The sequence below is a fragment of the Bombus fervidus genome, chromosome 11 (genome assembly GCF_041682495.2).
Source record: "Bombus fervidus isolate BK054 chromosome 11, iyBomFerv1, whole genome shotgun sequence".
Taxonomy (NCBI): Eukaryota; Metazoa; Arthropoda; class Insecta; order Hymenoptera; family Apidae; genus Bombus; species Bombus fervidus.
Genome location: NC_091527.1, coordinates 5,815,949 through 5,838,351, shown reverse-complemented (window position 1 = coordinate 5,838,351; position 22,403 = coordinate 5,815,949). Strand labels below are relative to the sequence as shown.

The window sequence follows — 22,403 nt, the reverse complement described above, 5'->3', positions numbered from 1 at the left end:
ATTCGAAACTTCAACACTTCATTTGTAATTTACATACGTAACACAAATTACAATGTTTAAATAATGTGTATCATCATATTTACATATAAAATTTTATTATTGCAATATTTAGTATACTAAGTTTTTTGTATTATATCTCTGCACATTTTTTTTAACTTCTTCTTCACAACTGATCAAATGATTTTATGATCTTATATTTAAGTTATGTATGTATTTTGTTCAAAGTTTTTTTCTAAAAATTATCGAATAGCATGATTAAATAAAATATTTTGAATTACGATGTAACTTACAAAATATGAATAATATTACAAACATGTTTCGAATCCTAAGGTCTGAAAAGTCAAATGGTAGTGTGCTTCATCGCATTCATTCATTCAAATAACATATGTACATAATACCCCCTCAACATAAAGTGAACAGATTAAGGCTCCAGCAGGCTATAGGCTACATTCTACAATGTACAATGCATTATGTACTTTGTTAGTTTCCGTTTTCGCATACATGTCTGGTTGTGTAATGTGTGGTAAGCGATAGCACCAAAAGATTTTTCAACATCATTATTTGATACAAATGACTCATACAACTATAATATGATTAACACAGAAATCAAGTTGCAATGATTAACATTTATTTCATACTGTACTATTAAACTTTGCAACATATTTGCCATAATAGACATACTTATCATAAAACAATACATCTTAACAAAAATGTATAAATTTATATTTTATGAAATATAAAATTGGACAAAAATAGTAGGCCTTGCCCACCAATATTTGTAATGAATGAAGTTTTGCTTTGTGTATCGAATGCTATGAACACTTAATGGCATTCTGTACCAGATTGTGAATCGATGATAGACATATCTATTTAATTTGATATTGTATATTTTGACATCACCTGTGGCCCCAGCATGCTATTATGTTTGTACATAGCATGAAACCATGACAGTATTCATTTACAGATATATTAAACATGTTATTGTGCTTTTTAGGTGTTACAAGGCTTAAGTGTTTAAAAAAAATTATATTGTTGTGCAATTAATGAATTAAAATTCTAATCACCATTGATTCAAGTATTTTAACTCGATGGTTTCATTAGGCTGACCGAACATGCACATGTTAGACAGCAATTTCTTTCCCACTGTGCAATACTTTATGTACTTATACTTTGTAATGTTGACTATTAACATTATGATATCAATATAAGTTAAAATTGATGCATTTAATCTTTTAATATTAAACTTCAACTCCAGATTATAAACTATAAATTTTACAAAATTGATGAAGTAGAATTATCTATTCATTCAAATTATCAACAAGACAATAATCCATGTAATTAATTACAACAAATAAATTCAGTAAATGCAGTTCATTAGAAATGTTTGCACTGAAATATAATTATTGTACAAGATTACTATCTGATTGATGTAATTTGAATATATCTAATAAATGTATTAACGGATTTCGATATTTCACCCCAAGTTTCACGTTTGTTTGATTTTAGTCATCAGTTACAAATTTTACACGACTTGGTTTACCAAATATAAATCCAATTAAAGTGCTTACAAAAAGTAAGACCAAGGATCCCCGTTACCCTGATTGTAAATTATTAAATAGTAGTAAATTTATAAACAGACACCAATTCACATAATATATAGATTAATATATAAATCAATCTCTTAAATACTGTAAAATAATGGACGTTTTAATCGTAAAGATGAGTGTTTATAAACAATATATATGTTCTGTTACATTTAAACCCAGTATTATATCAAAACATTTAATAATAAAATTCATTAGAAATAAAATATAATCGCAAAAATATTTTTTATGCAATTAGAAATTGTTAATACAGAATTTAAAAAGCTCGGTAAAAAAAGATATTGTAGTTAAAATATCTGTACTTCTTTCTCTTTTGCTCTTAAAAAATCGATAGCTACAGTGATGTTTCTTTTTATTACTTTTGTTATTAACAAGATACATTTAGGGGTCCAGAGGAACCTTGAGTGGCATGCATGAGTTTCAGTCAAAACATGTTTAACCAAACTTATAGCATCGTTACATTTGCTCCCATGCACATCACACCTCCAGACTTCACCCATGCAGCAAAATGCGCTTTTTAATTATTTCTCTTAATATTATATAAAAAATCTATTTCTATTGACTTTTAAGCTCTTTGCCAATACTGTACGATACAATTTTGTTCCAGTCAATTTTCGTTCGCATAACAGGTAATTGCCTTCGTAGGGCCTTAAAGGTTGTATCAGACATTGTTTGATAATTTTCCGATATAGCAGTTTGATAGTCATTTTCTGATTCCTCAACAAGCCGTATTAATTCCTTTGCTGTTTGTTTCTCATTTGAAATCGGTAAGCTTTCTTTTACTTCTTTGCTACTGACAAGCTGTACATTTCCATCTTCATAGTAATGAACTTGTACTTTAAGGCTACCTCTTAATTCTGCATTTCCAGAACTTGGACTAAAACTAACAGTCCATACAGAACGCCAACGGCCATTCCAAAAATTTTTAGGTTGAAACTGATGATCTTCTATGCAAGCCGTTAGGGTAATGTTACCTATGTAAGTGAATAAACCACATTTTGTTTACAGTTGCGATTTTCAAACAATTAAATTTTCTGAAATAAAAAAAAACAACTATACCTCCTTGACTCTTTCCAAAAACTGAACATGCACCGTGTCTGTAATGACTTTGAGTGTAAGTTGTTATTTCATCTTGTAGAGCCGATCTCCATGGTTCAGCTACAGGATCTGGTTCGTACGGTTCATAATCCTGTGCTTCCTTTCTAAGATGGTCATATTTAAAACTTTGCTTACTGCGAGCATCATAAAACCTTTGTCCACCTAAATCATTGTGTTCTGTTATAAGAGCAGGATATTCGCTTCCATCAATCTGAAGTCAAAAACAGGAACAAATTGACCAATGTAACACAAGATTCACAAATGTCAAAAATTTTATCATATAAATACACTTATAAATAAATTAGTATCTAACCTTAATTTAACCAAATCTATTTCATAGAATTACAAAATAAATATTACTTCCAAATTTCGAAATGAAATGAAGCTTGAACCAGAAATAGAAATTATTATAGATCAATCTCAAATATTTCCTATTAAAATGAGCACAAAATGTAACTATAATTAACCCTACTGCAGCGTACGATTTCGATCGAAACTCCACTAAGATTTGCACATAGCAACTGCAGTATAGCGATTTAAGGATACATTAGGTAAACAATCACATTAGCCAGGTGAATATTATCGCGCTCCAATTTCACTGTAAAGTCAACGTCACCTGTCGAAATTCCAAACGCGTGTTGCACGATTAGGACCGTTACTAGCCATTGAAATTCGATCCGACACTTTCCTGAGATAGTGTGATCTTCGATTACCACAGATACTAAACGATACCCCGGATACTATCATAAAAAATTGTAAAAGTTCATCACAGAGAGGTCGATGATGTACCTTAACAGGCGTGAGCTGATCCTTGTTGTACTGAGCAAATGCTCCGGACGCACCCTCCTTCAACAGGTTGTCGTTGTTCAACAAGACTCTCACATCATTAAAAACCTCGTTGAATTCGCCCGGCGGTGAATGCAGTATAAAGTCCGAAACTATTCGTACTTTTTCTTGATCAGGGATCACATCTCCATCCGCCGCCATCTTAACTTTTCTCTCGCACGCACACTCCACGATGTCAAACCAAGGTTAGTGCAGTGCAGGTTGTACCGGCGTATCGAAGCACTGCCCCATATACCCGGTGACGCATCACAAAGGGGATACGTATCTCTTTCCTCTTAATCAACTCTATGACATACATATTTTCCTACATTTCCACATATTCCGACGAAACACGTATTTTAAATACGCATATGTGTGATGCATATACCAGTTAAATAATTTAGTTATTGTATTTGCTTCTATAAATGCTATATATATATATATATACAAAATGCTTTTGATTTTTCTTGTTGAAATGTAATATTTGCATAAATCGATTTTAAATATTTTCTTATGCAGTAATATTATGAAATTGTATACCTATGTTTATTTATATTATTATTATTCTTATACAAGGAAGAGATATAGATTGTTTTTGTGGTTAAATTATATTTAATAATTTATTTAACATTCTTTTTTCTATAAAGAATAAAATTTGTAATAGAGGAGAAATGAGGATATAATTCAAGGCAGAATTTCAGTCATTTGGTTTGGAGACAACCACTGTGTTCAACGAACATTGCCGAGCATAACCCTCGAATAGCATTTGTGTTCTCTTATACACGATTCTAGGCAGGTGTAGATTAAAAGCTGATAGAGCATTTTATCAAGATATTTCTCTCTTCACATGTAAAATCTCTTATCGAGAAATCATTTCTTATTGAAAGATCGCCGCCGGATATGTCTGTTTGCCCGCCAAAATTTGAACGGACTTCGAAACAAGAAAAAAAGGGGCTTCATATTTAAAGTACAACATAACGCGCATTCGCGTTCGAATTACACGAACTGCTATATAAAATATGACAATATACCTGTTTCAATTTTTAAATTTGGAAGTTCATGTAATCTTTAACATTGAAACTATTGTATTAAAAAATTTCGAAATGTTGGAATTTTCAAATTTGTTAATTTTTGCACTTTTGTGCAAATATTTGAATATTTCGATCAGAAACGAATGTTAATTAATAATTATTATTAATAATTTATTTTGTCGTAGTTTTTGTTTTTTAGGTAATATAGTGGAATTTTGAAATTATGGCTGACGATCCAAATCGAGACATTTTGCCTGTGAGAGAAGGTTCTTGTGTGGATTCTTGTCGCAGTAGTATAGGTTCGTATTTGACAGGAATATTAAAATAATATTACACTTGGCTTTCTTTAATATATTACTTTTATTTGATACAAATTAAAGATCCCAGGGAGCGACACATTGTATTTAAGCTCGATCGTTACCAACTGGAAGACAGATATTTACGACTGCTCGATGAAGTAAATAACTTAAAAAAATTAACAAACAGTCAGGAAGATAAGATCAAACGATTGACAACAAAGCTGATGAGAGTAACTGGCAATTCAAGATCATGCACAATTGCCTTAGACGTTTATGAGGATAAGAATAAAATAATCAGTCTTGAATTTGAGAACTCTAAGGTAAAAGTTGAATTTTTCCTTTTTACAATTTTTCTACTCCAATTTTAATTAAAAATTTTCAAAGTCAATAAAAAAGAATTGAAAAATAAGAAGTGAAAAAAACAACTCTATCTTCTAATCCTTAAGGAAATCATTTCTGAACCATTGATCTGTTTGAAGCTAAATAGATTGAAAATAGAGTGAATAAGATTTCAAGTCGACAACTATTGCGACTAATACGATAATGTTGCAATCGATTTTCCAGCTGAAAGATAAAGTCTCGGTGCTAAGAAATCAACTGCTGAGTCATACAATAACAGGTAGATCGTCATCAAGAAGTCGTAATCTCCAAGCGAGGCCTTCGTCTGGACGCACGTAAGTCCATAGCGTCATATTACAAACAATCTATGATTCATACCACGGCATATCGTGATAGATCACTGAGTCGAGATCCTCGTTTTAGAACATGCCGAAGTGAAAGCAGCCGCGTTAAGATACCATCTTATCACTGTATTGACGACAATGCGCAATGTAATCTCAATAAAATCGAGGTAATAGCAATCGATGAGTTCCTTCTGTTTTATTCGTTATTTTTATTTATAATATCTAATAAATGATTGAACGAAGAACAAACACCTTGTCGTTTATTAAATTTAGAATTAGGGATGGAGATGATATAAAACGTAATGAAAATTGTATTTGGTGAGCAGGAATTGGAAGCGCAGAAGAAAGAAATGTCTAATCGGATAACTGAACTAGAGGAAGAATTGTCTACTTATACAGCCATGAACCAAAGGGAGAAAGTAGCAGAGAACGTTGAGTACATAAGAGTCTGGCGACAAATGAAGCAACTGAATGATAAGCTAATAGCCACTGAGAACGAGAACGAGTCGTTGAATGCGCAAATCAACGATTTGAAGAGGGAGCTTTACGAGAAGACGAAGTACGCTCAACGTCTCTTTACTCATGCACAACAACGATATTTCTAAACAATACTTGACCAACTGTTTGAATCGCGTTTCACCTATCGCATTATCATCCTTTACCTTTCTCTTTTTTTCTTATGCATGCATTTTTTTTTTTTTTTTTTTTTTATGCATGAAACAACTTATAAATTCTCCAACACAAGTTTCACGCGTAATTAAACTTTCTCTCCTCAACCTTTGTTATTTTATAAATAAATTTTATCTTATAAGTATCTATCTCCTGGATCCTAGCAGATAAATGTTAAATATCAAATGTAAATGCACTGTCTTTATTCATAAAATAGGAAGCCGAGTAACTATAATAAAGGATGCTATAAATATGTAATTAGGAACAACGAAACGATCACGACGGAGCTCCTGACAGAGAAGAAACGAGTGGCGGAGATCGACGAACAGATGTTAAAGGCGAAGGATTCTCAACTCTCGCTGCGAGAGAAGGATGAGCATATAAAGGACTTGGTAAACGAGATGAAGATATTGCAGCAGCACAACAGCGAGCTCATCGACCTGAGTTCCAAATATGGCGAAGTCGAGCTAGAGAACAAGGAGTTAAAGAAAAAAGTCACGGAGCAGCTCCACGATCAAGAAACTTTGAAAACCGCTTTTAACACCGAACAGGCTAATATCGTGGCGCTGAAAACATCGAACGAACAGTTACTCGGGAAACTCGAAGAACTACAGAAGAATATAGACAGTTTAACGGTACAGTTAACGGTCAGTGTGTAATTTTTTTTCTGAATCAATAATGCTGGTCTTCTGCCTGACAATTCACATGTTTGCTTCTTTAACTAAGTAAGTGTTTTTTCTCGGTACTCGACTAAATAAATTTTGATATTCTAATATTGATATTCTAATATTTTACATATAATGAAGATACATTTGCGAAGCATCAATGAAAGTAACGAACGCGTTATTCTAGTGTTTTCAGACACAGACGGAAAAACAGGAAACGACAAAGACTACGCCAATATCGACGAAACAACCCGAGACGAAGATACCAATGATAATCGACAGATGCGAATCGCACAAAGATGCCAGCATTCAAGTGGAAAAATGCAATATTCTTCGCAATGTTCAAGAGGAATATTGCGAAGCGCTCGAAAAGATTTTTGAGCTGGATATCGCTAGGAAAGAGCGAAAATGCAAAAAATGTTGCGAACTATCATCAGATGTAGACACTACGAATGCAATCCAAAAATCTATTAAATTGATGGATAGATCGGTGCAGACAGAACATGGATCCGGCGTATCCACCGTAGACACGAAAGATCTGGAGATTATAACACCTATAAAAGAAACATCAAAAATGGAAGAACCACAAATTGCGACGCAAAATACGGATCCTGCAATAGTTACAGAGAATTATTTGACTCCAGATAAAATGCTGAAGCTTCTGGAACAAGCACAGATAAGCACACCTACGGATGCAGCGAAATTTAATCAGAAACACATGGCTACTGATGCCGACTACAGTGACGTGATGGATCAGAATCGGAGACACAGGCAAGTTGTCTCGCTTGAGAAACTGCTCTTCGGTGACTCTAATTGCTGACAAAAATTGTTCGATTATTTTTCGTGCTATTTCAACGCTGTATTTATATATATGTATATATTCATATGAACCTAGTTTAGTTAAGATAGGATAGACAGAGTTTAGAGAATTCAAAATATTTCACTGTCCTGTTCGTTAGAATTGGAAGATTTGACGAATTTTAATATCGTTCTTCCGAATAACGCACATAGTCAATATTAATAATTGTGGAAATTTCTGGAGCTTCCAGATGTTTTAGGCAGAATTCCATGTGTTCGTTTAAATAATGGTATTTGATTATATTTCAATAAAATATAGATAAGGTTTATAGTAAATAAAACACGTAATAAAGTGATGCCTTCGTATAATAGTACCTTCTTATACTTTATTTCCCTTTTGTAATCGAACATTTTCTATTTCTAATATTCTATCTTCAGTAATTATCGTTAGACACTGTGTTACAGTGGCATAGAAACACTTGTACAAGGAATTCAAGAAGCCGCAGCTTTTCAAGTCGGTCTCCAGCAGCAGAAAAAAGACAATGCTTCCCAGTCAACGGATCCTAATACAGTATTATCCATATTGTTTAATATTCTTCAAGAGTATACATACATGATTCCCCATGAAGCCAATACTCTGTATCGTGCAATTCCACCTATTAAGTATCAATTCGTGAAAGATATCAACAACAATGATACGACATTAAGCAGTGTTGCAAAGAGTTCGATTCGATCTGGTTGTAGCACAAGAAAATATTGCTCGAATCCTTACAGTAAACAAGAAAAGCCGAAGAGAAAATTATTGCCCAATGTGCAGAGTTATAGTCAACCGGTTAAAGTCTCTGATAACAATGATTGTACTTGTAGCAGCTTACTGAAGTGCAATCTAGATACCCAATGTGACCGATGTTGCTGTAGTTCCACTAAACCGCTTACGTGCAACTTCAACAATACGCAAATGCAATGCAAAGGACAGGCAATAAAGAGCAAGAACGACTTGATCGATTCGAAGACACCTTTTCACAACGATTCTCTCGCACCTACAAGAAACAACTATATACCAAGAACTTTAGGCGCATTGAACATTTCTCGGTAACGAACTTCAACAACTTCGATCGTTTCGCGAAACTCATGAAGTCACCTTTTGAAGTCAGTTGCAGGACGACAAATTTGGTCCGTACAAATCCCCAGAAACGCGTGAGACCGTGCAGAACAGAAATAACTCTTCCGCCAACAATAAATCGTTACAGGAATACATCAAATACCTTGATAGATGCAAAAAAACCGTGAGTGGGATACCAGTAAGGATTACAATTTAATTAAAACTCGACCGAAACCGATAGCATGTCGATAGAAGATAAAACTCGTACCATTTAGGTGAATGAAATCGTGAAGCACGTGCAAAATATTGACTCGATACGATACCATCCTATACATAGAGGACCTAAATCTGAGGTCCAGAAAGTAGACTCTTTCTGCAGTGCCGATTGTCCAAACGAGTGTGTCGATGCTACGAGTGCCTTTTCTGATTCGTTTCCGTTAGTAATCGCGGATGGTCAGGGTCTGGTGGAGCTTCACATCGTATCCTTACAGCTTTCCACGTCCGTTAGTACTAAATTAACTCGTTAATATGAAATAAAATAATGCGGAAGTAATTTTATTGTATGTCAGGCTAAGCAGATCCTTTTCCGAGAAAAGGACATTAGCAACGTGTTGTTGTTCGTGAGTTGGAACATTTGGAATCAAGATATAACCTACACGCCCACGCTCAAATGTCCCAAGCTGAACTTCAATTCGTCGTTCGTCTATCGAATATCAGACCTATTCTCCTTCTTCAACTACATTCTTCTAGAACTCGTGACCTTCCAAGTGAACGTGTTTCACGACAACGACAACTACATGGTAGCCAAAGGGAAGCTTTGCATCAAAGATATATTGGACTATCCACAAAATAAACTTCACTATATCATACCCGTGAACAGTATACTCCCTTGCTCGGTTGGAATGAATTTTGGTCAATTGTCTCTATGGGTCAGACTAAGCTGTGACATCGAGCAAGTAGAAGCGTTCAAAAGAAGATACGGTATAATATCAGAACCACCGCTGAAAACGCTGATTCCAGAGAAACCGCCGGAAACGCTGATTCCAGAGAAGCCGCCGAAATTGAAGGAAGTCGTTCCACCAAAAGACGATCTGTTGGTGTTGAAGGATGAAGATTCCAAAATAGAGGATAGAGATCCGGGAAAACTGCCCGATGTAACAACGACGAGCATAATCGAGCCTACTTCCATTGACGAATCAAGTACAGAGCGAGGAAATAATTGGCAATAGAACGTTTCCTACATAGGATAGACTCAATCGATCACGTGTTTTATTTAGGTGAAAATTCTATTGATGTCTCTTCGTCGACAACGCAGTTTAAGCATGACGACGCTTCCCTCACCGTGGTGAAAAAGAGCGTAGACGAAACTGACAATTTAGATTCGAACCAGCAACTCCATAAGGACGAACATAAATCTACTTTTACGGTTAAGTGGGATGATACGATTGAAAAAACCACAGAGAACGAGATTGTAGAGAAGTATTGCATTTTTTAAATAAAAAATTAGATAGATTTAAAGACGTGATTTTGAATAGACCGAAGCCTACGGAAACTACAGAGAAGTCAAACGAAAAATCTGAAATGGGGAGACCAAGCGTGGTGGAATTTAATGCTTTCTTCTCAAACGTAAGATTAGAAGATCATTTATTTGCTGTTCTTTCAGCCTTTAATTTTGATCTCGCGGATATATATCCAGGGTAAAACCGATGAGCCAGATCAGGCAAAATCAGTCGATTCGATCTCCGAGGTGACCAACGTGATCGCAGATAAAAACTGGCAACAATATAAGGAACGCGCTTCGTTTACTTTCAAGGGCATGTATAACAATTTATAATTCGAAACAAGATTACCCTAACTTACATGGGATGTGCATAGATTAGGATTACTTACAAAAATGAATTTCAGACTCGCCTACGGAAGACTTGTCATCTGATTATATTGTTGATGATAAAGACAATGACGTACGAATTAAAATGTTTTACCAATTCATTTTTCCAATCACTAAGATTACAGAAGTTAATAGAATTTCATGAAATACTAATTACAGCTTGGAAAGGACGCAATTATCATTGAAATCATGAATTTGATTTTATTCCCAAAAAGCACCGTAATGCAGAATCCAGAGTATCAGCTCCTTTACATCGAATATTGTTTCCTGGGTTATTGTGGAGCTGACATGGAAACGGTTTCAGTGAAGAAACCGCTACCACCAAACCAGAAGTTAACATATAATTTTAAAAGAAGTAAGATAGTAATCTCTTCGATTTTTCCCTTCTTTTTTCTTTTTTTATTCTTTACTGGAAAAATTTGGGGCTGAGAAAACATTGTTCACAGAGTTTCGAGTGCACGAAGAGAAGTACCCGTTGCAAAATAGGATCTTATGCGCGATGCTGGATCAGTCTATTAACTCTAACATAAAGTTTATCGTCGTATGTGAACCGCTTCCTGAAGAAACTGATACGAAAGAGTGTGTGGAAGTTGGGTGAGATGAAAAAGAAGTTCTTTATTAAAGTATTCTCCGTGGGAGAAATATTAATTTAGAAAAACCGCCATGCATAGGTTCGCTAATTTTAATATAAGGGACTACGCGCTAGGAAATGGTGAGCAGATTATGTCAATCCCGGTGTATACTCCAGACACTACGGAACAAATTGGTCTGTTGAAGGTATAGTAACTATTCTTCGCTGTGTATTTGGCTATGAAGATAAATAATTTTTATTTGAAATATTTGTAGATCTACGTGTTAGGCTTCGATACGATACGTCAATATCTCGGAAGACGCGAATCGATATTATAAAAATATTTGTTGTTACATTTTTCGAAAACGTGTAAAACTATGATTGCTGTAAAATTAAAAATTTATAAACGTCCGATCAAGAAACCAGGGAACTTGTAAATCTACAATACTGTGATAAAAAATTACGCAGTACAAAACGCCATATTTATTAGAGGCTACTTACATCATAATACAAAGTATTCTACATTTTTCTTGTATACGTGTTACTACATATGTGTTGCGATACATTATTTTCACACGAATCGTTAACTACACGCGGATCGATTATCATTTCCATTATCGTAGTTCCATCTCTCGAAATTCCAACGTTTTTCTTACCTGTTCCATTGGTCTTCCGCGTCATACGGATTTCAGAAGGTTCAACTACCCCTAGCTTTTCCTCTTTTTATGCTTCATCGTCGCATTTTCCGTCGAATTCGCGCCTTGTTTCTCTTTCATACTGGACAATTTCGTTTTGCGGAAAATATCATTGAAGACACTTGTGGATACCTGGAAGTCTTTGCAACCTTTTGGTTGTCGAGCTACGGACCAAACACCTGCTATGGTATCGATACCCTGACAGACCCTGCAAGCACCTAAACAGAGTTTCATTAACGACTTACGTATTCACAAATCTCGATGTATGTCAGTATTTTACTTTCAGTTATTTTATTTAGCATATTAACCATGCAACAGTGGCTTTTAATGATATTTTTCAATTTCGGATTTTTCTCTGCTTGGTATTTAAATTACTAAAAGCTCGAAAATTAGAAAACTACTTTTGATTCGTTCAACGATAGATATATCTGAATTAATAATTTTTCTTACAACAAAATATCCTACAAATGTTAGATATCATTAGAGACCATTTTATTGGAAGATTTTAGTCTATCACGCTAAAATATACAGCACTCACGTGGCAGTTAATGTCTTTAGAAAAAAATACATATTTTTGTGATAAAGGAAAGATAATCCCTTTTATAAATAGTCACGAATAAAACACTGATATGCAAAAAATACAATTATTCGTAAAATTGCATACCAACAAAGACGGCTATGGAATTGGTACAATTATTGGTGGCGATGAGGGTAAATGGCGAACCACGTTTGAATGGGGCATGACCAGATACGTTCCACGTTCCATTCAGCAAACTATCGTGTAAACGCGTTGACGTGAGGTCGGAAAGCTTCACGATTATAGTACGATTCACGACCCTCATATCCAGTTTCATTCCGGCCTGAGCCGTTGACCAGGACCCTGACAAACGGCAAGGTAAGCCTAAAAATATCGCTCATTTCACATATCAGGGATAGCCAAGCTTCAGGCCATCTATTTCATTTATTTTCATTCAACATCACATTACACATTATGCACAGTTTACTTGATCTTACCTTCCCTCTTGTCGTTCTTCGACCGATCTTCTTTCAGTTCCTCCAGTTCGTCCATTATGGTACTGAGTATTTCACTGGCTAGCTCTTTCGTGTTATGCACCGCGGTGGAAATATTCGTATTATGACCAGGGTCCCCATCATCGTTCAGACGTGCCAAAATATCATTGTTATATATTCCATTTCGATTCGACTGCCCCATAAAATTTCCCTCTTCCGCCTTACTTCTGCTTCTGTATCTAATTGCTTGATGTTCCAATCCTCTCGTATTGTCATCCTCGTGAAAACTAGTTTGTTGTTCTCTGCCTGGTTTCTTCTTTAAATAACTTGGACTTATAAAATGTTCCTCCGGTATTCCATTCTCGTAGGTATTGGAATAAGGCAATATTTGATGATTAATATTTTCGTTCCAACTTGGATTTTGTTTGCGATTACCACCATCGACGTTAATTCCTAGGAATTCTAGAACCTTTCCAAGAGGCTGGTCCATCGCATTGGGAACGTTTACTGTCGAAAGATTATATCTGGACTGTACTGGGAAATTTTGCAGAGCTACTTGTTGGTCTTGTTGCTGGTTTTCTTGATTACTATACGATTGAGGAGGAGAGTAATTAAATGAAGTACCAATTTCCGTATTTTCTACTTTCGCGCCTGGGATCCTCGTGTTATCTATTAAAGGTTGATTCATTATACTCTGTTCGAAGTTTCCTTCCTGTGGCAAATTTGTCTCTATCTGTTGGTAGTTATTTAAACTTTGAATTTGCGGTTCGATCGGTTCGTTTACGTTCAGAGTCTGAGATTCGTCCAGATTTAAGTTCTGCAAGTTTTCTTCAGGAGTTTCGTATTGATTCCAATAATTCAATTGATTTGGATTCTGCGTCTCGACAACAGGTTGTTGAACTTCGTCGTTTAATTCATTCGAATCGAAATTATTATCTTCGGCTACTCGCGAATGTTCCGGAATTTCTGCCGTATTGGCCGAATATGGTGCGCCGAAATTTTCGTTTTGATGTTCCGAGGATCCGTAATTAGTCTCGTAACTGAGAAAAGGATCATCTGTTCCAAAGAGTCCGGAGTTCCGATTTAGTCTCGAGAAACGTTCATTTGTCGGATAGTTCTGAAAATTATTAAGGTAATTGACACCGTCGTCCTTGTACCTGAGGTCTCTTCCACGAGTATTGTAATCCGGATAGTAAGGTTTCAAGTGTTTCATCCGATTGCTACGGTGCGACGTAAAATTCATCGCTTGTCGTGCGAATCGATCGTTAAGATTTTTCGACTCGGCCAGCTGTATCGGAATTTTATTCGCAGCGATGTCTTGGAGAACTTCGTCGTCGCTATAATAATCCGAATACTCGACTCCTTGGTCGCCTGAATTCTTTTTCGACGGATCCTTCGTGGTAGTTCTCATTAAACGATCGATCATCTTTTCGCTTTCGATCTTATGCGATTTTTGGGTGGTACTCAAAGGCGAGGAAAAATCAACGTAATCGCTGTCGTCGACTTTAACAGCGCTAACTTCGACGTCCGATTCGGTGGACAATTCGTCGCGTGATTTCTCGCCAAGAATAACTGGATTATGCTTAATCATAGATCTCCCCCTTCCTTTTGATTTCTTTGTCAACGCCTTAATGCCCCTTTCGGTGTCCAACGTTCTCTGAGTAAAGGAATATTTTTCGAACGTTTATCCGATGCGTAGTCAAATTGACCGCTTGGGAAGGCCATGATAATTAGTGGAAAATTGATGAACGAAGCTTACCTACCTTAGAGGATCCTCTCTTTAACAAACCAGGTTGCTGTTTTCTGAACTTTCGGTGATGTCTGAAAAACAGGAAAATATAGCAATTATATTTTTCAATATGTTGACAACATACGATAGATTTCCATTTATATGAATTCTATCGGACATTAGATAATTCATACGATAGGATAAGACTGATTCTCCCCGCTATTAGTGCATTTTTATTCGTGCAATGGGAGTTCACGTTCAGATAAGTTGAACGAACGAACAGAAGTTCGTTCAACTATCGCTAACTAAAATTTCGTTCCTATAAATTCTACTGTATACCAAGATCATTGAAATCAATGAGGTATGTCCTGTTCTATGTAATTACCAAATATATTTACGTGTCTGAATGTCGATAGGGTAACAACTTCTTTCACTACCTTTTTCTCTTTTTCTTCTTTCTTTGTCCCTTGTGTCTCAACACTTTCCGGTGTCTTCTACCTTCGGCCACCTTCGAGCCAGTTTTCGATACTGTTGGCATTTTAATACTCCCACGAAGAGTTCCTTTGGGCGCAACTCGCGAAAGCTTCCTTATAGTCTCCTGCATCTTCGGAGATTTGAGCGCGTCCTTAGCCATTTTGTGCGCTAATCCTCCGCCGCCTTGTCTCGGGATTCTGTTCTTCACGAAACTGACACTACCACGACGTATTATCGAATCTTGATCGCTGGAATATCGACTATTCTTGTTCGCTTGCCGCTTCTCTACGAGACCTGAATCTTCATCGCGAACGGACTTCTCTTTTAAAAACGCAGAACCTTGTCGATGCGATTGGACCACTGCTTTGTTTTCTTCTGACGGTACGAACGATAATTTTTCAGGATTGGTTTCGACGCCAACTGCGCTGATTAGTAGCGGAACGATCATGGTCAATCTGTTTTTTTGGTTAGCAAAATTATTCAGCCGCATTTTTTTATTTTGTAAAAAGGATCGATGATGTATTATTTCTATTTAAAATTATTTTTGTTCCGTACCTGAATAAAGTTAGCAGCATTCCTCCGCGAGGTAGATCGATCGAAAAATTGGTGCTGGTGCCATTGAATCGGCGTACTCACGATGAATTTAAGCTCGTACTTCACCACGTCGATTCATGACAGTTATTCCCCCTTCGTTTTCTGCCTCTCCTGTGTCAACGTCTCGCGGTAGTATCGTTAATAAATCACAGGAAAAATCGTCGTTCACGCGCGGTTCTTCCGACACGTTGACATATCCTCGAGAAAGGTTCGCAGAAAGCGCTCGCGCGACTTTCGATGCTCGTTTCTCCACGACCAACTTTTGTCATGTCGTTATCGTTGATTCACTAGGAAGAGTAACACACTTCAAGAATTGGCGATTTTTCAAATATTTGCAAAAATTAATCGTCAAAACGAGAATTATTATTTTCTATTATGCGAGTGTCATGATTTTTACTAATGAAATTATGCCGTTTAAAAATGTCACAACTTGAAGGATTGGGTTTACATTGTTTTTGTTGCATAGTGAGAAATAAATGCAAAGAATAATTTTATCAAAGATCCTTAAAATTTAGAGACTATTGGTTAAAGAAATAAATTTTTTTATTACAATAGATTATGAAATAATTAATAATTTTCTACTGCAAGGTTTCTAACTCAAATCGACTTCCTCGCATATTTACTTCCAGCAAACTGACGATATTACCTATGATGTACGATTCTCTTTGAAATCATGGAAATGTTTCTTCGGGTTTAAAACGATTGTTCATATTCCTCTATTTCCTTCTTTAAACAAGGTTTCAGTGCAAAGTGGTCTTTGAGCATCGTGAAAAGACTACAAACTTCAGTTCGATCCATTTGCTCGTTTCGTATGGCACAAGCGTGTACTTAAATCTACAGAAACATGTTCCACAGGAACGTGTGGGTACGTGTGTGCCGTGTGCGTGTTGCTTTCGCATAGGGTCGATCTACGTGCGATCAAAGCGACTTGGAGGATCGCCAAGTACACGCGTCGGCCTCAATTAGTCAGATATTATGTACGAATGTCCTACACGCGGCATCTTTGCATTAATAACACGGAAATGAACTTATAGCCGTGCGTGTGTCGTTTCGGCACAACGCAGTCTTTCAATCTTTTTATCGTTCCGTCTCGGTTAGCGCCGCTTCATGCGAAACATTTTTGGAGTATAATTGCGTTAGCAATCACAATAATTCTACGATGCAATATGTACGACATTAATGACTTTTTAAGGTGATACTTGAGAATGTAAGACTTGTAGTTGCTTTATTTGCGACAAAATAATATTTTATGTTGTACTTGGACAGTGAAAGAGAGTAAAAGAGCAGACTTTATAACGTCTCTACGGGAAATTACTGCTTCAGACTAAAATCCCATTTATCTCAACTTCACTCATTGCGACGAAATCCTAATAACTTAAGAATTTTGTTATTTCAGTATTAAATTAAATTAACTCTTCCTATTGAATCTATTTGCCCGAACTTACTTGTGTAAAATCCCATTTATCTAAACTTCACTCATTGCGGCGAAATCCTAATAACTTAAGAATTTTGTTATTTCAGTATTAAATTAAATTAACTCTTCCTATTGAATCTATTTGCCCGAACTTACTTGTGTAAAATCCCATTTATCTAAACTTCACTCATTGCGGCGAAATCCTAATAACTTAAGAATTTTGTTATTTCAGTATTAAATTAAATTAACTCTTCCTATTGAATCTATTTGCCCGAACTTACTTGTGTAAAATACCATTTATCTAAACTTCACTCATTGCGACGAAATCCTAATAACTTAAGAATTTTGTTATTTCAGTATTAAATTAAATTAACTCTTCCTATTGAATCTATTTGCCCGAACTTACTTGTGTAAAATCCCATTTATCTAAACTTCACTCATTGCGGCGAAATCCTAATAACTTAAAAATTTTGTTATTTCAATATTAAATTAAATTAACTCTTCCTATTGAATCTATTTGCCCGAACTTACTTGTGTAAACTCTAATTATGCGAACAGAACACCATAAATATAAATTATGCCAATTTCTTACGCTTGTATATTTCTCAAATTATTGCAGGATGAAGAAACTGCAAGTATGCAACATCGTAAGCGAACTTATTTATACCAATACATCATTGAAGCTGAAAAGGGCTAATTGTGATTTGTCTGGACTAAATGACAGGTGTCTAGTTGCAGGAAGAAAAACGGGACATATCTTGCCGGTCGTAAAAGTACATCGACAGCGAAACCATGTGGTGCACGTATTAAAACCAAGTCAGAACACAAATAGACTCCGAACGATCCGTCGAAGTACCATCGGCGCCGGACAGAAGACGGCTGTGAATAGCAAAAAGGACGACTGACTGCAGCTATAGACTGGCTGCTGTAGAAATTATGGTCTGTACAACGCATCGCAAATACAACGGACATATCAGCTGTGGACCAGGAGAGAAATCCCTGGAGACACGTTAGGCATCGATTATTATTAGAACCAGCCAAAGCACAACCGATCTTCGTTCGTCCGCCTCGTCGACGATATTACAAGCGTATCCAATGGTGCAGATAATTCGCGTCACTGCACTCTATGAAACACCCTGAAATTTTTAATTATACTGCAGAGGATGCATAGTGTCACGGAAGAAAGATTAGGTGGAAAGAAAAAATTTGAGAATTTGAAAATTGTATGGTCTATACTTTCTATTACTTTTAATCGAACGTTTCGTGCACGAAAATTTGAAAACTTTTATGAGTTATGCTTTCTGTTGTTTTTCATCGAATTTTGAATGCACCAAATACGAAGATTTTATGAGTTATGCTTCCTATTGCTTTTTATCGGTTCTTAAATGCTCCAAATTTGAAAATTCTGTGATTCGCATTTTGTATTTGCTTTCTCTCAGAATTTAAAATTGGAAAATTCCATGATCCCTATTTATAAATGAGTATTCTATAAAATAATTAATAAATTTTATTTGTCTATACGATTAAGGATAAAGCGAATTGAGAGATAGATGCGCCAATGCCATAGATTGAATTCTATGCACATCATGACGATGACAAAGCGCTCGTCACATCAAAACAATTCTGTTTACGAACAGTGCGTACAGTTTGAAATAGTTTGTAAAATAGTAAAATAATCACGTTAATCCTCTGCTAGATCGTAAGACGTCGATGATCGCACGAATTAGACTCGCAAATTATGCTTGTGAAATGGACAGTATTTTTAAATTGATCGATGTCCATCAATTGCGTAATCGAGTATTTCTAATTATTTAATCGAACCTTGGCGCGCGTACAGCTGCTTCGACAAACACGTATTCAAAATGCAAAGCGATAAGAAATTAATTACACAAAAGAGAAGAAGTTAATATTTACGACAAAAAGTGGCACGCTTTTAGACGCACATAATGGCCATTGTCGATAATTCACAATTGTGTAACGATCCCTCGTTAATTACTCGAAGAACCCTTGGCTCGCGTACAGCGACGAGAGGATGCTAGAGAGGAATACCAAAGGTCGCCATTTCTGCAAACGAATACTTTTCTATTGTATCATTAACAAAATTGTCTCCTAAAATCAAGTAAAATACTATCTTAAATTTTCAACCCACGTTTCTAAGATTACTAGCTACTTCTGTAATTTTTCTATAATTCCAAATTTCCTCAATTTTATTCTACATTATTTACCATTTCTACCAATAAAATATCTACCAATCTCCGTAACGAAAATTCATTACGATAATACTTTAGATCGTCAGCCTTCTCTTTTAAGATTCCTGTATACTTTTTTTCTTAATCCTTTAATTCAAAATATCCTCGATTTTACACTGCATCACTTTTCCGTTTCCATGAACCTTCTCTTCAATAAATCTTCGACCAATGCTTACAACGACATGAACCAACAAACGAAATTTCGATGAAACCGGTGCATCGAACAACAGGTGCGTTGTTCCATGAACTACCTCAAGAAGAGAAGATGAACGAGGATGACGACGACTAGAAGGATGCCAGAGCGATGTCGATGCACAACGCACGGTTATAAGTGAAAGAAACGAAGAAAGGAAAGAAGACGACGTGGGCCACGATGAAGAAGACGAAGAAGAAGAAGAAGAAGAGGTAGAAGAGAAGCGCGGAGGGTGTCGGGACGCCTTGCGGCTGGCATTGGTAGCAGTCTCGAGATAGCCGCCGGCTGGCTTCCTCACCGCCTCGGGGGATTTATTCGGGGATTCCGAACGCAAAGTGGTGAACGATATATCCAGTGGCTGATCCATCGATCCACCGTGTACATCCAGTGATCAGCGTGTTGACGAGGGTCGCGATCTACCTTCGTTCGTCGACGACAAAGAAACTCGATAAACCGACTCTGAATGTGTTTAGCTGGAGGTGAGTCCGTCTAGCATTTTCACCAGCTTCTTTTTCGTACGTTCGTCCTTTCCTCTTTCGCTGGCCATCGTGTCAGCTCGTCGTCGTGCTATTTTCGTGAGTGTTGTGCAAGTGTCGATCTCGCATTCAAGCGGTACACGAACAGCAGCGTGCTGGCTTCACGCTCGGATCCACCATTCGAACCCCATTCCGCCGGGTTCCTTGAAGGTTTACAACTTCCTCGTTCGACCATCCCCTGCTAGACAGGATTTAGTGTCTCTCTTTCACTGTCATCGACAGATTTTTTATTATTATCGCGACTGGCCTTGGACGATGCTGCCTGTGCTCGGTGAATTTCGACCGATTATTTCGGGACGCATGGTGGATGAGCTGTTTTCTCAGGAGTATCGTCTTCGAGATATCAGTGACGTGCAATTGAAAAATAAAAGCTGTTACAAGCGGGGTTGGTATGTTATGAAATGAACGCGAGCGCGGCCTTGAGTTCTCTATTGCGCACCGGATGATTAATTTGTTGCTCGGAGAGGGTTAGATATGTTACCGGAATAAAATTGTACGATTGTGTCATTACATTCCGGACTACATTCTGGATAAAGAGTAGCGTATCTTTTCGATTAACAGAGATATTTTGATGACTGTCGATAGTTAAGAAAATTGAGAAAGATCAGGGAAGATTAAGTTAGCTCAAAGATGAAGACAACGTTTGTTCAACGAGGAAATTCATTTTATCAGTTCTTATCAGACGATAGAAAGTATTCGCGATATTTATGTATATGGAACCTGTCTTATCTTCGACGAGCTGTCGGCGCGGTGACAGATATGGAATGCTGTCAACTTGCCATGCGGAAGCACGCGAATAGGGTGTAACAAATCTTCTACTGATTATCGCTCGTCTACTACGAAAACTTCTATGATTAATAGCTTTCTCTCGCGTGGAAATAACTGATCGTTTTCGTTTTCATATTTACTTAAAGCAGCAAATAACTGCACAAACGTCGACTCATCTTTCGACTGTACATCTAACTTCCCATGTAATACAATCTATTTAATGATTATTTTTAACATCAGTCTTTTTAAGCTTACGCTTTAAAGCTTCTCTCTCTTCTCGCTCAAACGATTTATCGAGAGCAATACAAAGTTATACGATGACTACAGTCGAAACATCAAAGTCTTCTTAACGGGATGATGATACTGGTATGACTTTGATCCATCAACCTATGCCGTGAAACTCGCGATGAAAAAAAATTCTGTGTTACATGCCCAAGGTGCGTCGTAAAATAGCTGTGCCATTTTGCTGGCACAGTTTCCACCGCGACACGACTCGTCCAGTGAATTAAACCGCGAACAGTCCAGTCGAAGGCCAAGTTTTTAGGTTCGCGGAAAGATGACTAAACGAGCATGACCGCGATGAAGGTAGCCCACGCGTTTCCAAGGTGCGTTACTCAAAATATCTAACTACGTTATGTCTTCTTGAGACACAACAAGTTGCTACAGCGCGCAATAATATAAATCATTCAATAACGCAAGTCATTTTCACGATATGGTACTTAATTAACATTGATTTTTACTGTACTTTTATCGTTCTTCAACAAATATTTATCGTAGAATTTAAGGCTCAATATTCGAAGCTTTATTCTGAATATACATGAATGTAAATTGTACAGTAATCGTGGCTTTTCCGCTTCTGCACCATTTCAACGTCTAAAAAAAGAATTCGATCGAGTCTACACGGTAGTATCGGCTGTTGGTGATTGAATTGGATTAGCAGAACAAGTTTATTTTCATTTGATGGCATCAAAGGAGATGAATCCTTATCGAGGGCGTAATGTTTACAGGAATTCTTCCTTGTTGTCTTTAACAAAATTGGGATTAAATGATTATTAAAGAATTAAGGAGTAATAGTTAACAAAATGTAAAAACATTATTTTTTGAAATTACTAAACTTTATTGACATCGTTCTTAAATATGATAAAAATATGATTTTAAAATTATTTTTGATTTAGTTTAATTAAATTTACGTTACAATATTGCGTATAATTTACATTTTCTATTCAGTTAGGTTTATGAAAGGTATCGTACGAGTATATTCTCGCTGAACGGCCTTAAAGCAGTCAATTCAGACTGTTTATCAAGCTGGTCCGATAATACTTCCTCCACCGCGTTGTATGAACCAACGTAAAGCTTCGTGTCTGGCGCGTGGATTTCGACGTCGAAATCAATGGCGGAAGTGACCCGATTAGCGGCGAAATACAAGAAAATGCGGCCAACATCGTGCGGTGCTAGGTGGCCAGCCAATCAGACGAACGAATACGGGTGCCGCGTGTCGGAAATAGAT

At 36.5% G+C, this 22,403-nt stretch overlaps 4 protein-coding genes across 4 annotated transcripts in view; 2 read left to right on the top strand and 2 right to left on the bottom strand.

Moving 5' to 3' along the window:
• Window positions 1-552: 552 nt before the first annotated feature.
• Window positions 553-3,751, bottom strand: Cpa (F-actin-capping protein subunit alpha). Its single transcript, XM_072012956.1, has 3 exons — window positions 3,492-3,751; window positions 2,664-2,913; window positions 553-2,578 (listed from the first exon to the last, which is right to left on the bottom strand). Exons 1-3 carry the CDS (start codon window positions 3,687-3,689, stop codon window positions 2,160-2,162), a joined length of 867 nt encoding a protein of 288 aa, XP_071869057.1. The 5' UTR covers window positions 3,690-3,751; the 3' UTR covers window positions 553-2,159.
• A 174-nt stretch (window positions 3,752-3,925) lies between these two features.
• Window positions 3,926-11,693, top strand: LOC139992377 (uncharacterized). The gene is made up of 20 exons (XM_072013164.1): window positions 3,926-4,857; window positions 4,939-5,177; window positions 5,422-5,531; window positions 5,620-5,707; window positions 5,867-6,099; window positions 6,472-6,856; window positions 7,062-7,689; window positions 8,005-8,035; window positions 8,138-8,764; window positions 8,823-8,973; window positions 9,050-9,277; window positions 9,344-9,974; window positions 10,052-10,163; window positions 10,229-10,400; window positions 10,471-10,588; window positions 10,680-10,735; window positions 10,822-11,017; window positions 11,109-11,256; window positions 11,334-11,439; window positions 11,509-11,693. Exons 1-20 carry the CDS (start codon window positions 4,782-4,784, stop codon window positions 11,569-11,571), a joined length of 4,398 nt encoding a protein of 1,465 aa, XP_071869265.1. The 5' UTR covers window positions 3,926-4,781; the 3' UTR covers window positions 11,572-11,693.
• An 8-nt stretch (window positions 11,694-11,701) lies between these two features.
• Window positions 11,702-17,048, bottom strand: LOC139992260 (uncharacterized). The gene is made up of 6 exons (XM_072012954.1): window positions 15,698-17,048; window positions 15,106-15,597; window positions 14,703-14,760; window positions 12,943-14,596; window positions 12,593-12,829; window positions 11,702-12,146 (listed from the first exon to the last, which is right to left on the bottom strand). Exons 1-6 carry the CDS (start codon window positions 15,715-15,717, stop codon window positions 11,941-11,943), a joined length of 2,667 nt encoding a protein of 888 aa, XP_071869055.1. The 5' UTR covers window positions 15,718-17,048; the 3' UTR covers window positions 11,702-11,940.
• Window positions 17,049-19,872: 2,824 nt separating this feature from the next.
• The window catches only part of Obsc (Obscurin), a 45,998-nt gene continuing 43,467 nt past the window's right edge, over window positions 19,873-22,403 (top strand). Inside the window, exon 1 of the mRNA XM_072012751.1 lies at window positions 19,873-20,071. The gene's annotated coding sequence lies outside the window, so the exon portion shown is untranslated. The remainder of the gene's footprint in view (window positions 20,072-22,403) is intronic.

Bases quoted from the DNA above. Each gene is read 5' to 3' on its own strand.
- LOC139992260 (XM_072012954.1), bottom strand. From the start codon at position 15,717: ATGCTGCTAACTTTATTCAG. The intron at 12,830-12,942 runs GTAAGATCAAGT...CGATATTTTTAG, and splicing joins GAAGAACGACAAGAGGGAAG to GCTTACCTTGCCGTTTGTCA. The intron at 12,147-12,592 runs GTATGCAATTTT...AACTCTGTTTAG, and splicing joins TTCCATAGCCGTCTTTGTTG to GTGCTTGCAGGGTCTGTCAG.
- LOC139992377 (XM_072013164.1), top strand. From the start codon at position 4,782: ATGGCTGACGATCCAAATCGAGACATTTTGCCTGTGAGAGAAGGTTCT. The intron at 6,857-7,061 runs GTCAGTGTGTAA...GCGTTATTCTAG, and splicing joins GTTTAACGGTACAGTTAACG to TGTTTTCAGACACAGACGGA. The intron at 8,036-8,137 runs GTATAATAGTAC...ACTGTGTTACAG, and splicing joins CGTAATAAAGTGATGCCTTC to TGGCATAGAAACACTTGTAC.
- Cpa (XM_072012956.1), bottom strand. From the start codon at position 3,689: ATGGCGGCGGATGGAGATGTGATCCCTGATCAAGAAAAAGTACGAATA. The intron at 2,914-3,491 runs GTACATCATCGA...TTTTGACTTCAG, and splicing joins ATCAGCTCACGCCTGTTAAG to ATTGATGGAAGCGAATATCC. The intron at 2,579-2,663 runs GTATAGTTGTTT...TCACTTACATAG, and splicing joins TTTTGGAAAGAGTCAAGGAG to GTAACATTACCCTAACGGCT.